The sequence below is a fragment of the Colletotrichum gloeosporioides genome, assembly GCF_011800055.1.
Source record: "Colletotrichum gloeosporioides strain Lc1 chromosome Unknown consensus_22, whole genome shotgun sequence".
Classification (NCBI taxonomy): Eukaryota; Fungi; Ascomycota; class Sordariomycetes; order Glomerellales; family Glomerellaceae; genus Colletotrichum; species Colletotrichum gloeosporioides.
In genome coordinates this window covers 664,336-678,556 of record NW_025544667.1, presented here as the reverse complement: position 1 = coordinate 678,556, position 14,221 = coordinate 664,336, and the positions used below count along the sequence as shown (strand labels likewise).

The following is a 14,221-nucleotide window of genomic DNA, read 5'->3' as shown; positions in this document are numbered from 1 at the left end:
ACGGGCAGACTGGGAGCCGATCTTCAACACAAACCAGTACCGTGCGCTGGAACACAGAAGATTGCGAAGGGCAACCGTGGAGAAGTAATAAACCCATACTTGGAGGAGATTAAATCCTCTTGTATTGTCTTTCCAACTAACTTTCTATCAACACCGAGAAAAGAGCAAGACCAACGCCGCCCGCAATGCTTTCCTGAATCATCACGACCCCTCACTTCCTCGAGTGAACTAACCTGCCCTTAACCCAAACACCGACCGTATTCCGGTCATCCCCGTTAAACACCCACTTCGCAACCCTCTCCTCCCAATTCTCCCACCCAAACACATCCACATTCGAATCCATACCCCCCTCAATCTCCCCTTCCTCATCGACAACACCCAGCTCAACCAGCTGCGCATCCCACTGCATGCCCACCTCGAACCCGCCGATCCTCTCTCCGAGCCCAAGGACCTTCGCCCCGCCCCTCGTGCCCAGATACAGCACCTCCTCCACGGTCAACTTCGCCCTCTCCTTCTCCGCGCCCTCGAGCCCCATCGCGACGTGCCGCGACACCAGCGCCGCCTGCCTCGCCGCCTCCAGCACGCTCGGGCTATAACCCCCGCTCATGTCCGTCCCGAGCCCGACCTCGATACCCCTGTCCCACAGCCACCGCACCCGCGCCGCCCCGCTCGTAATGCTCGAGTTGCTGCACGGGCAGTGGCTGACCTTGGCTCCCCGCGCCGCGATCGTCGCCGCCTCCGCCTCCGACAGGTGGATCGCGTGCGCCAGCACCGTCTTCTCCCCGAGCAGGCCCACGCCGTCGTAGACATCAGTATAGCTCTCGCTCTGCGGGAACAGCTCCGCTACCAGCTCAATCTCGCCCTCGTTCTCCGAGATGTGCGTCTGCACCAGCACGTCGAGCTCGTGCTGCAGCGCGCTCAGCCCGCGCATTGCCTCCTCCGAGCACGACGGCGCGAAGCGCGGCGTGAGCACCGGCGCGACGAGCTCGAAGCCCGGGTCGATGCGCCGGAGGTGGGCGATGGTCTCGCGCGTCTTGCGGAGCGAGTCGGCGGCGTCCGCGTCCTTGTAGTACTCCGGACACAGGCCGGGGCGGTCCATGCACACGCGGCCGACGAAGGCGCGCTGGCCGAGGGCGAGGCAGATGTCGGCGAGGAGGTTCGTGGCGGCGACGTCGATGGTGGCGTAGTAGGCGCTCGTGGTCGTGCCGTGGGCGAGGGTGCGCTTGACGCAGGCCGTGTACACGCGCTTCGCCTTCTTTAGGTTCGCGAGGCTGGACTCCAGGGGAAAGGTGTAGGTGTTGAGCCAGTCCAGGAGTGTGGACTTGCCGAAGATGCCGACGTTGGGGTACTGCGATGCGTGGACGTGGGTGTCTATGGCGTTCCAAGTTAGCAAAACGTCGTCAACCAGCAGGAAGCAAGAGCAAGACAGAACCGCATACCAATGAACCCGGGGAAGAAGAATTGCCCTTCCTTTCCGACATGCACCTTCACATCCCCCTTCTCCCACCCGAGCCTGGGAAATAGCACCTCCTCCGCTTCCGCTCGACTGCCGCATTTCTCAACGGCAACGAGGGTACCCGTGGTATCGACGCAGATGGCTGTGTCGTGGAGGTACTCCAGCTCCTCGCGGGTCTTGGAGTGTATAAACGTGCCGAGGAACAGCTGGTTTTGCTTTTGTTGCGGTGCCGCCGGCGCTCCTCCACGCGGGGCTGCTTCGGTTGATGCGGAGGAGGGGTCTCTAATCATATCGCCCATCTTCGCGTATCACGGCCTTAAATATACGTCCAGACTCGAATCGAGATGACGGGGTCAAAGATGGCAAAGAAAAGTAAACGCAATGTCGTCCGAGTGCAGCTTGGAATCGCCAAATATCCGTTCAACGCTTCTGGATACCTCGCTCGGCTGTCGTCGGTAACTTCGGCGCAGCTGACGTCGTTCCAAGAGTCGTTGTCCAAGTTGAGCTCTCGTTAAGGTAACCACTGTCACAGGCCGCCCAGGGAATCCTTCCTGTCCTCCGTTCTAGAAGACCACCAAAAGAGCGAGAGAGGGTGTGGTGTGGTGTGTATGTGCGTGATCACGAGCCAATGCCAAGGCCGACAGCAACTCGCTCGTCAAAACTCAAGAAAAATAGACAAAAAACAAGAACCGAAGTCCTGAAGAAGGAAAGGGAAGGCGGGTAGATATATGCAGTGCAACAGATGACGCGCATCTTCAGTGAATACCCAAGCAACCGAAACCCACGCACCCCAACCAAACCCGGCCGCGGCGTCGGAAAGATAAGACGAAGAAGCGCGAGGAGGGGGAAAAAAAAAGGGGGAGCTGCGGGCGGGCGCCCGTACCTTACCTAGCTGTTAGCTGCTAGCGGTGCTGCGGTAGGGGTTCGCCGGCGGCACGCCTCGCAACTTCCACATCAAGCCTCCTTCACTGAAGATAAAATTCCCTTGGGCGGCACCGGGAGGAACCACGTGTCTACAGAGACCAGCTTGAGCTTCTTAACTCGATCCGGAAACATCGTGTACTACAGCAAACACATTTTGACTCCTCCTGTGACTCTACTACTACTAAATTGGATAAAATCAAATCAAAGCAACTTCCAGGACACAAAGCCGGCCGGGAAATAAACAATGAGTTCATACTGCCCAAGAGACACTCGACAAGCACAAGCCTGGAGCGTGCTGTGTTCCAGGCAATCGGACCCCCGGAAACGACCTGCCAAAACCCTCCCCCACCCGCAGGCGGGCGGAGAGAGGGCAAAGGGGGGCGCTTCTCACCGTAAAACGTCGCACGGCGCTCGCCGCAAGCCGAACGCATCGACCCCCCTCGGGGTCTTCCCCTCTTCTTCCCCTCCCCTCCCCCAAGGGGCTCCAGCTCCAGCTCCCCTCCTTCAGCCACAGTCCGATAATCCGACAAGCCTCTTTGTCCTCCCACGCGAACGCTCCAAGCCTTGGCTGACACCTGAGAATACCTAGCTTCCCACATGACCATATCGATAGTTGATAGTCCGCTAAGAGCTATTACCCCTGATAGGCAGGTCGACTTACCCTCCCCGGTCTGGTCTGTCCTGTCCGGGTGAGTCCGTCGATCACTGCAACTGCACCTCGGGACGCTGGTGCTGACGCTGCTGCACCTTCGGAAGAACCACTTGCGATGCCGGGTCCTTGCATTCCCTTTCCGTCGATCCCCCGCTGTCAGAACTGCGGTGCTTGTTGGCTCCCAACACCTCACTTGTATCACCACTGCCCGCCCCTCCCTTTCATTGTTGGACACTACGTTCGGCTCGGACATTTTTCTCGTGATTGTCGGCGACACAAGCTGTCATCCCTTAGCCTTGTTTTCATTCACATCGAGTCACCGGCGATAGGATTTATGAAATATTGCTCTCTATTCTTTCTTGTCCTTGTACGACCATTAACAATTGACGCCGCCCATAAAACACAAAAACTTTCTACCGCGTGATAAAACAATCGTCAGAAAAAACATCCATCGTAGTTTGTACAACAATTACGCCACCGTCTAGAGTCATGAGTATCCGCCATTCGTCATCTAGTATCCTCGCCATTGTTTTCATCATCGTGTAGCGTCAAACGCCCACACATTACGCAGCAGCACCGGGGCCCTCGTGGTCCGCGGTGACACCGTTCACGCCGTTAGGAGCAGGGCCGTCCTGAGTGTACTGCTCCCAGTTCGCCAGGATCGAGGCGATCTTGGGGGAGTTGGTGAGCTTGTACACATCTTCAAAGTACTCCTTGGTAAGGGCGAAGGGCTTGGCCGTCACGTTGGGAATGTACTTGCCAACAAGCTTGGCAGGGTCGATCGTCGTCTTGTTGATCTTCTTGAGGAGGAACGAACGGAAGGGCTTGACACCAGAGCGCAGGAAGGTCGAGTGGAAAGGCACGTCGATTCCGCGCAGGGGAATGGTGGCAAAGCCACGCTGGAGCTCAAGAGGCGTGGGCTTCTTGAGGGTAGCCTCGGCGCAGCCCTTGATGATCTCCTTGAGGGCATCCTTGGCCTCTTCGATGTTGGAGCGCATCTCCTCGATGTCAATCTTCTGCTGCTTGAGGAAGTTGGTGACACCGGTAAGGGTGTCAAGAGCGCGCAGGTCACCAGCAGCGACGTACTGCATGTTGGCGATGTTGTAGTTGACAATCTCAAGAAGCCAGCCGGTCTCCTCCGCAATGCTGTTGACAACGAACTGGAGAGCCTCCTCGTTGAAAGTCTTGGAGATTCTGCTGGGGTTGATGGCGCACATGGAGTAGTTGGAGCGTCCGGCAGCATCGCGCTCGACGGCAACCTGCATGGTAAGACCACGGTAGAAGACGACAGACACCAAGCTCTCAATGGGCATGACCTCAGCCAAGGCAGCGAGGGCGGAATACTCACCCAGAGAGTGACCAGCGAAGGTGCAGTCTCTGGGAACAAGGCCACGCGACCTCATGTCCTCGAAGCTGGCCTTCTCCATGAGGGTCAGGGCGGGCTGGGTGAACTGAGTAGCCGACAGCAGACCAGTGGGGGAGCGGTAGGTGTAGGAAGTGGTCTTCTCGTCAATCTCCTTGAAAATGCGCTCCGACTTGATAGAACCGTCGGCAGCAACAGTCTCGAAGGTCATGGACATGTAGTTCTGACGGATAGCCTTGCCACGGGGACCACCGAAGTGAACTGTCAGCTCCTTCGGGTTGTTCTTGACGATATTGGTGATCGAGAAGCCTAGATGCCATTAGTTCAAGTTCAACAGATTACTGATGGAGATAACTTACCATAGTTGTCCAGCAGGTACTTGTCAGCGCGGTCCCAGACCTCCTTGGCGACAGGGCTGGAGGCGTAAAGCTCCATACCCATGCCCTGCTCCTGAGAGCCCTGGCCAGTGAAGACGTAGGCAGTCACAGGCTGCTCAACCTCGGCCTCACCAAGGAGAACCTTCTCCTCAGTCTCCTTGTTGCTGGCCTCAACCTTGATGATCTTGCGACCTCCAACCATGCCAACGTGCTGAAGCTTGACGTCAAGGTCATCATTAGGCAGAACCATGCCAACGAGAGAAGCATGGAAGCTGCGAACGCGACCAATGTTGTTTTCGGCAGCCCAAGTCTCAACCAAGCTGCGAACGGCGGCACTGGAGTACATGCCATGAGTGATGGTGCCGGGCAGGTTGGCGTAGTTGGCGAAGACGCGGGAGACGTGGATAGGGTTGTAGTCACCAGAGACACGAGCGTAGTTCTCGTTGGTGGCAGGGGCACGGAGCTGAAGAGGGGTACGGCCACTGAGAGGAATAGGGTTCTCGAAGTGGAGGGGCTGGTCAAGAGGGGTACCATTGCGCTCGAGGTAGTCAACAACAGGGTTGCCGTTGGACTGGCCGGCCTCGTAGTCGACACTGGCGATCTGGATGACCTCCTTGGTGGGAAGCTCCAGGAGGACCTGACCCTGGGTAGCGACGCTGCTGTAGACTGTCTTGGTCTTGTAACGGAGGAAGCTCTGCAGACGGAAGGTGAGAGTCTGGCCAAGGAGATCCAGGTCACGAGGCATGTCGTCAGTGTTGAACCACTGCTTGGACTTGAGAACAGCAACGTCCTTGCTGGTGGCGAGGTGCAGCTGAATGGGGGTCTCGTTCTTGCGCTGGAAGGTGTTCTCGTAGTCGGTGTAGGCACCGCGGTACAAGAACTGGGAGGTGACGTCCATGACGGCCTCGCCATCGCGGTAGATGGTACCGCAGACCTCAACCATCTTGCCAGACTCCTGGTTGATTACAGCGTTGATCTGAGCGGTGGTGGAGACCTCATCGCCCTTCTGGAGAGGCTGGGCACCAGGCTTCATGCGGAACTCGTTGGAAAGGTGGACGAGCTTCAGCAGGTCACCGTCGATGGTGCGGGGGAAGATGGGCTTGGTGATAGCCTTCCAGCCAACGACGATGGCAAAGTCCATGGGAGCGTAGACAGTCTTGCCAGGACGCTCAACGAAAGCCTCGCCAGTGTTGCCGACGGCGTGGACAAAGTCGTTGATGTCCTCACCAGTGATGGTAGCCTTGCCACCGTCGAACTTGCTGGCGACGTCGGCATCCAGATCGAGAGTCTCGTCACCGAACCACGCACGCCAGTAGAACTCCTTGATGCGGTCGTTACGGCCCTCCATCACCTCACGGAGAGGGGCGTAGCCGGCCTCAGGGTGGTAGGTGAACTTGAGGGGGAGAGCGACAGGCTTGCCAAGGGCGGTGGTGTCCTTGATCATGTTGACGACAACCTCGTTGTTGTTCTCAAGCTTGACCTCGATAACCTCGACGTAGTGGTTGTGGCGAGGCTGCTCCTTGACAATGATCTTGGTCTTCTTCGGGTCCTTAGGGTACTGGATCTCAACGAAGAGGCCACGAGAGGGAGCGAAGATGCGCTTGATGGGGTTGGTCTGGAACTTCTGTCCCTGAACGACGACCTCGGAAGTGAGGAGGGCGTGGCGCCAGCTGCGGTCGGGACCAGCGAGCAGGGCCAACCAAGAGTCGAGGCTGGGCAGAGTGGCATTGGGAGCAGTCGACAGGCGGTAGGTATTCTTGTGCGCGTCGTCGTACGAGACGGTAAGGCCGTCAACATCCTCAACGGGAACCTCGGTGTCGATGAGCTTGCCACCGAAGTACTCGATGGTGGGAATGCTCTTGGCATCACCGTTGTAGCGGTCACGGGTCAGGTACTGAACGTGAGTCTTATGGATGCCGTCCAGAATGTCCTTGATGGGCTCATCCATGACCTTGGAGTACTTTACGGCGGTAGGGCCTTGGAGAATGCAGACACGTCCAACATCCTGGCCGGGGACGGCATCAAGGTCCTCAGACTGCCACAGAGAGTCCTTCTTGAAGTAGAAGTCGAAGTTCTCATCGAAGCAAGGGATGAAGGGAACGGGCTTCTGGAAGGGGAACATGCAGAGCATCAGGAAGTGCTGAACATCCTGGGCGTTGATGAGCTGGGTGTCGGCCTCGGGGTAGTGAGACAGGATACGCTCGACAGTCTCGTAAGGGGTGTCCAAATCCTTGAAGTCCTGGAGCTGAGCGGCGTGGCCGGTGGTGGAGGTGAAACGCTCCTCGACACGGCTGATGAACTTGCCGGTGAATGAACGGAGGGTAGGATCAATCCAGCGCTTCTGGTGGCGGATGTACATGATGTCAACCATGCGGCGAACGACCTCGCCGTAAGTCATGTCCTCAAGGTCGACGGCCTGGCCAGAACGGTTGCGTCCGAACCAAGGCTTCTGGAAGTCGTCGTTGAGCTTCTTGATGATATAATCGCGGTTCCTCTTCAGCTCAGGGACACGCTTCTCCTTGGGGAGCGCGAAGATCTTGCGGTCCATCTCGGCCCAGAACAGGACACCACGGGTCGCAAGCTTGTGGATGGGCTCACCCATCTCAGAGAGGACGGTGATAACACCTCCGATAGGGCCCTTGTAGGACTTCTCCCACTCGCTGTCCTCGACACCAGGAGCGTCGATGATAGCCTGCTTGGCGGCAGGGCTGGTCTTCGCCTCCTTGGCAACCATCATGCGGGAACCGAACAGGGTACCGTCAAAAGGCATGGGGGGATACCCGTAGTTCTTGGACCACTCACCAGTCAGGTAAGGGTAAGTGTCCTCGGCACCACCGAAACCACTGCCGGCAACGAGGATGATGTTGTCCTGGCGACGGATACGGCTGTACATCGTCAAGATAGGCTGGTGGAAATCCTCGTAAGAGTGGTGACCACCGCCGCGACCACCAGTCCACTGGAGAAGGACGGGGAAGGTGGGGTTCGCCTTGGCAATGTTGATGACGGACTGGATGGCATCGACGGAACCGGGCTTGAAGCTGATGTGCTTCAGGCCGAGGGTGTCAATGTACTCCTGGGCGACCTCAACGGAGGGGACACCGGCACCGATGGTGAGACCCTCGATGGGAACACCCTCAGCACGAAGCTTGCCGAGCATGGGAATCTGCCATTGCATAGCGCGGGGGTTGACGTAGATCAAGTTGACACCAATGCCACGTCCGGAAGGGATGGCACCCTCAATCTTGCGAAGGGCGGCAGTCATCATGCCGGGGTCGAAGTAACCACCACCGGCCAACTCAATGTGGTAACCGGCGTTCATGGTGGCGGCAACGAAGTCCCAAGGAACCGTGCAGGGAGTCATACCGGCAACAACGATGGGAGGAAGACCTAAGAGGCGAGACATCTTGGTATCAACATAGGTGTCGCCGTTGGAAGTAGTGACCAGGCGAGGTCCGAACTCCTTGACCCAGTCAATGGCGTACTTGACGGCGTGCTCCTCATCGCGATCAAAGAGCTCAGGCTTGTAGCCAACCTCGGTGATGCTGCCAGAGACGGTACCAGCGAGGATGACGTGGACACCAGTGCCCTCCTTGTTGCGGCTGGTCAAAACACCGAGGCCAGAGATACCACCAGGACCGAAGTCAAGGACGTGAGTAGCCTTAGGGAAGACGGTGGCCTTCTCCCAGTTGACAGGATCTCTGGTGATAAGACGGATGAGGGTGGGAATAATGTTGCCGCTAACCTCCTCACGGATGTCCTTGCCAGTGTTGGTGTCGAAGACAGCAGTACCAAGAGACTTGGCGTCGATCTTGATGTTCTTCAAGTCCTCGTCGATCAGCTCCGTAGCCTCAGCCAGGTACTTGCTGTGGAAAGGAGCAGTGATTGGCAGGAAGCGGTGGACGAAGCGGAGCTTGCGGTCCGTGTGGGGGATACGGTTCTGGTCCAGACCGACGGGGGCCTTGACCTTGCGCAGCTGAGCGTTCAGACCGTACAGGGAAATAGGAGGACCGGTCACAACGAGGTTGCGAGGGCTGTTGATGAGGGAAACGGAGATGTGACGGTCAGCGGGGAGGTACTGGTTGGTCGCATCAATGTGCTTCTGGACCTCAGCCAGGGAGAGGTCTCTGATGCTAAGCATGGGAGTAGGAGTGCCCTCGCCGTTCTCAACAGACTCCCGAATCATAGTGGGTGTCAAGGAAGTGCGGGGGAAGACCTGCTGGCTACGAGCACCGATCCAGAACAGGATGGTGAGCGCAGACGGCGCAATCTCCTTCCATGACTCCCAGGACTCGGCGGCAGCAGTGGCCGCGGCGAGGACGATACCCTGGGAGTGACCGGTGGTACCAGTGATCTGCTCGCGCAACAGACCAGGGTGAACACCGAGGACCTTGCAGGTAACCTCGTAGTGCGCAAGCTGTACGAGACCAATCAAGGGGAAACTGACAGGTGCTGAAATGAGGTAGTCAACGTCGGGGGTAGCATCCTCGTCCTCAAGCCACCTCAAGATATCCAGGCCCTTGGGGTAGAGCTTCTCGGCATTGGCGTGCTTGGAGAGGTTCTGGAGGAGCTCGGCGGCGTTGTGAATGAGCTCGCCAACGAAGGGCTGGTATGTCTTGTAAATCTCGCGCAGCTCGTCGAAGTACTCCTCGATGTTGCCCTGGCCGCCGAAAATGGTGTAGATGTCGGCAGAGCCGTCATCGGCGGCGCGGAAAAGCGCTGAGCCATACGCCTTAATCGTGCGGCCAGTCGTTTGTCTGGCCTGGTAGTAGCTGCGGATGACGACCAACTTCTTGGCGTCAATACCGGGGAGCGTAGCAACGAGGGCGTGGACCTCGTTGCCCTGGAGGAAACCGCGCTCGAACTCGTTAAGGACGAGCTTCAGGACCTCCTCATAAGAGCCAGACTCGTCGTCCTCACCCTTCTCGACCTCGTCGGCGACGAAACCCATGTATCTCGCAACCAGCTCTGCGACGGATGAGGGCTCGTCATCCTGAGCAAGCTCATCTGTGGCGGGAGGAAGGGTAGCATTGAAGCGGTCCTTCAATTGCTGGGCGTGGAAGTGGAGAGCGGTCGGGACGAGGAATGAGGTCTCGAGCGAGCCGTGGCGGAGAGTAAGAGGACGAAGAGAAGCGTTGGATCGAGGGGTAGAAACGCCCGTCTGGGGGCCAGTTCCGGTGCCGTACATGGTGATGGCGGTTTTTGGGGTATCAAGAGGGGGAAGGATTTTTTTCGTGGGTTACGAATGGAGCTGCACCCGCCACGTGTTAGCCAAAATGTCTCCGTGCCTCGTTGTCTCTCGTCCCCGCAAAGTTTTCAATTGGGAGCGTGGGAAGCAAAAAGGGCGGTGTCTTACCAGTGTCTGACTCCGTGTACTCAGCGAAGAGCAGGAGGCAAGTGCGAGATGCTCCGGGACGGCGGTGTGGAAGAGTGGGCGGCGGGCGCGCGGGAGTGGTCGTGGGGTTGTAATAGTAGGAGCGGTACTACGTCTACTAGGGACGGGTCTTTGTGAGCTGGTCTCTCCGATTCTCCGAGAGCAATAGAGAGTCTATGAAGGACAAGAAAGAAAAGAGAAAACGAGAAGACTGCCCAGCACGAAGAGTCCTTGACGTGAAGATTGATGTGGAGGAAGAGGGTGGGAGTGGCGGAGAGGGAGCTTAAAGATGAGAGAGCTCAGAGATCAAGGGAAGGTTGGGAGGGTGTGTAGCGGTGGTTATGATGGGTAGGCGAGGCAATTGAACTCACACTGCATCCCTTTGGTTTTGCAGCGTGGTCTGGGTCCTGGATATTGGGTCTTGCTTGGGTCGTGGGACAAGTTGCCCAGGTCTCTCCCCTCCCCTCTCTCTCTCAATGGGGACTGGGATGATTGGGGTTTGTGGGATTGGATTGGGATTGGGATTGGGATACCTACCTCGCAGGAGATTGGCACACACCACCGCCGAAGCTTCGATGTACCTGCACTTGGTGTACTTCGTGGCGGGCGGCGTGGGTGTGGAGGTCGTTTGATGGGTCACTGCTGCGCGGCAAGGTAGGTGAGGTCAATCCGGTCAACGTAATTGGAGGTTTCGGGTTCCAGTTTTGGAGAACGGTGCCTTGGGTTGGCTCGCAGTGAACTCAACGATTAGAAAATTAGGCCGGGTCTCTGCTATTTTTTTTTTTTTTTCCTGCCGTCGAGTTGGAGTACAGTGGAATGAATCTAGTTGGTCCGGGCTGACGGAACGGCTTTGACGGTCTGAAGTCTCGTAGTGCCATCCACGGCTGTTACTGTTGGCCGGCGAAGTTGCTGTCTGCCCATTTCTCACCCCGCCATTTGCAGGGAAGCCGCGAACATGCTGAGAAGTTTCCGTACGCAGTTTCCATTGTTGACTGAGAGCATGCTGATGGAAACTCCGAGCTGGGAAACAGCCGCAACCTCCAATGCAGGAGGAGTTACTGCCTGCTTCCTCCTGAGATGCTCTTTCCTCCCCAGTGTAGATACCTTAGCTAGGTACCGTCCCGCCAGCAAGCCAGGTCCCATCCTGTCCCTCTTGCCGTGCTGGCGCAAAGCAATGCAAATCGCAAGTGCTACGTGGTGGTGGTGCCTGCACACCTGCCTCCTCCAAGTCTCAAATCTCAATGTCTCGCCAAATTTTTTAGTTCTGTTGGGGATGGTTGCACACCACGCCCACCCCTCCAGCTCCACCCCTGACTTCATGCAGCCCGAGTGATCCGCAAGGGTGCCGCGTTGGAGAACGGCCGGCCTTGTACCGGTACGTTTGTTGGCGGCACGCAACGACTTGGCTGTCGTGAGGTAAGGTCGCCTCGACGACTGGACGGGGCCGGGACGGTGGCCGCCTTCTCCCTATTTTGGGGGTTACTAGACATCAACTACACACTGGACTAGGCCATCTTTTGCCCGGATCTTTCCCGCGTATCTCAACCCTTCAGCCCGTTCCTGGTCCATCGGCCATGCTTCAACCAGACATTCGACCAATTACTTCAGGCCTAATGGGCGCACCAATGCTCGGCCAAACGGCAGCATCTTCGGCTCTTCAGAGCTGACCGTCACGAACCATCTGCCTCATCTTGATGTGCAGGCCGATAAGATGCCGAGATGCTGCCCCGGATGCAGAAAGCAGACGATAACGCCGCCTGTCCTGGTGTTTTGACTTGCGGGCCATGTCGGGTCTGCGCGACATCTCTATTCGCTTCCATCTGTCTCGATTTGCCTCTCGAGAAACCGGCGTGCGCTTGCGGTATGCGAACATCAGGTCTGGCTGTCCCTTTTCACTTTCAGCGATCCATCACTGCCCTGTCGTACCTCAAGTACTGGACCCTCGATTGGTACTTGGAGGGGCAGGTCCCAGATATGCGGAATCCGTCCAACCAAAAGTACCGGCTACCTCATGGAGCCCCGTAATGTTCCCGTAGCTCCCTGGCTGTTGGTAGGCGGTCAAGGGTTCCAGCGTTGTAACGGACTTTCTGCCGGCCTTCTCTCCCCACCGCTTTCACCCCACGCCTGGGGCTGATGCTGGGGTGGACGAGAAATGCGCGGGACCCTGAGAAAGGGAGGGAGACATGCTCGACACCGCCCGCCATTTCGAGGTATCGGTACCGCCATCCGTTCAATTACTGGCCTGTCTTGGCTTGCTGGGGCGGGAGCTATCGCTTGCCATGCCACGCGGACGCTTGTCGGGGAATGCAAGCCCCTCGATGGCCGCCTTTTTTTTTTTTTTTTTTTTTTTTTTTTCCCCTTGTCGAGGGGCAGCGGCAGGCACAGACATCGAAATGCGCACGCAGCAAGACATCAAGAGAGCCCAGTCTAGCCTCACAAGCCTCGACAGCTTAAAGGGAACTGCATGAGCTGATGCAGGAGGAGGCTGGCATTCGAAGCATGTAAAGTCTGCAATTTTATGTGGGCAAGGTGGCTAATGATCAATATTCGTCCAGAATGTGTTGGATGGCATCGAAGAAACTTGGAGGTGGCTAGAGACAGACGGCGATCCCGCTGCGACTCCTGCGCATCACAATCGTTTTGTTGGCTGATGAGGTGAGATCCGGTTTCCAGATTCCCTCGGACAATACCTTGCAGGCAATGGGGTCAACTGGAGGCGTTCACCCACCCTCCCACCAGCCCGCCATCTTGCCTCTCGTTGCAGCCGGTCTCAATGTCCACTGAAGAACTGGAGGAACCCGTCGCCGTTAGCCCAAAGGTCAGCATTGGCCAGGCCAGATGACAATGTCAACATTCGCATACTTGATCAGCACGGACGGTCGAAAAGTCAGCTTGCCTCTCCCAGACAGCTTCAGGGCTGTCGGCTGGAGCTGAGAGAGCCTCCCCCAAAAAGCTTGGGTCAAGTCACCTTGCCCTCAAGGTATCGCTACATCCCGTCTCGTTTGGCCCCTCATCAACTTTGGCGGGTTCCTGGAGCAGCGGCCACTTTTTTTGCCCCTCCACTCCCTCCATTTCCCATCTTCCCCCCTTCAGAATCTGCTGCAACCTGGACTTTTGGGGTCCCGTTGATGAGAGGCCTCGTCGATGCGGCTGTTGCTTTCCGGGTCCCCGTTTGTTGACGGGCCAAAGTGCTATCATGACACCACTTTCTCACAACCTGCCGCACTCGTATTGCTATATTGGGCGAGAGAACACGTATTCGGGATCAACCGCTATCACTAATCCGTGGCCATGGATGACGCCAGTCACAGAGTTCCGTCGAGGCGAGCCTTGTCCCATCAGCCTTCCCGCCAACCCGCCAAGCTTCCAACAAGCTCCCGAAGTCTGCTTGGTTGAGTGTCGCGACTGGGACCAAGCGGCCAACGGGAACACAGCGATAAGGAGCCGGTTGATAGGGAGCCCGATCAGAGTTGAGGGTCGTCGGAACGGGTACATCGAGCTGGCTCTGGCCGAAAGCTACATTCCCATTGTGTGCCCAGGGAGCTAGCCTTGCTAGCTAGGGAAAAGTCGAGCGGTAAGGCGAGGCTTGAAGGTCTAAGACACTGAGCCTCGCGCCGGTCTAACGCTTCCTACGTGCGCTACATCGGTATCGAGGGGCAGGTTCGCGCCACTAGGCTGAATCCAACATTCCGACAGCTCGGGAAAGGGACGCGAAGGACAGTGGCAGTCACGAAGAGCTCAGACAAGACGCGCCACAGAGCTATCCGTTCAAGGTAGCTCAAGAACTGGACGTCTCGCCCAGCCTCACGGCATGGAACTCATCTTGCGCACAGCGGAGAGGTGGCACAGAAGAAAGCAAAGGGACGAGGCGCACGGAAGGAGTCTCTCGGCAACATGTCGATAAGACAACTTAAAGATCATCCATCAATGCATGCAGCGGCATGATGGTGATAACGCGCCTGACAGCTCGAAGCTCCTCGCACAGATCCGGCATTGGCTCCGGTCCGTGGTTGCTGACCAGACTGCGTGACATACAGCTTCATGCAATCGTGGCATCTTTGCAACTTCACGGGGAATA

At 57.4% G+C, this 14,221-nt stretch overlaps 2 protein-coding genes across 2 annotated transcripts; both read right to left on the bottom strand.

Moving 5' to 3' along the window:
- Positions 1-211: 211 nt before the first annotated feature.
- On the bottom strand, positions 212-1,755 carry GCG54_00006951 (putative guanine deaminase; the record flags this gene model as incomplete). Its single annotated transcript, XM_045406942.1, has 2 exons — positions 212-1,371; positions 1,440-1,755. 2 exons carry the CDS (start codon positions 1,753-1,755, stop codon positions 212-214), a joined length of 1,476 nt encoding a protein of 491 aa, XP_045267488.1.
- Positions 1,756-3,595: 1,840 nt separating this feature from the next.
- GCG54_00006950 (Fatty acid synthase subunit beta) lies at positions 3,596-9,957 on the bottom strand (the record flags this gene model as incomplete). The annotated part of the gene is made up of 2 exons (XM_045406941.1): positions 3,596-4,704; positions 4,755-9,957. 2 exons carry the CDS (start codon positions 9,955-9,957, stop codon positions 3,596-3,598), a joined length of 6,312 nt encoding a protein of 2,103 aa, XP_045267487.1.
- Positions 9,958-14,221: the final 4,264 nt, after the last annotated feature.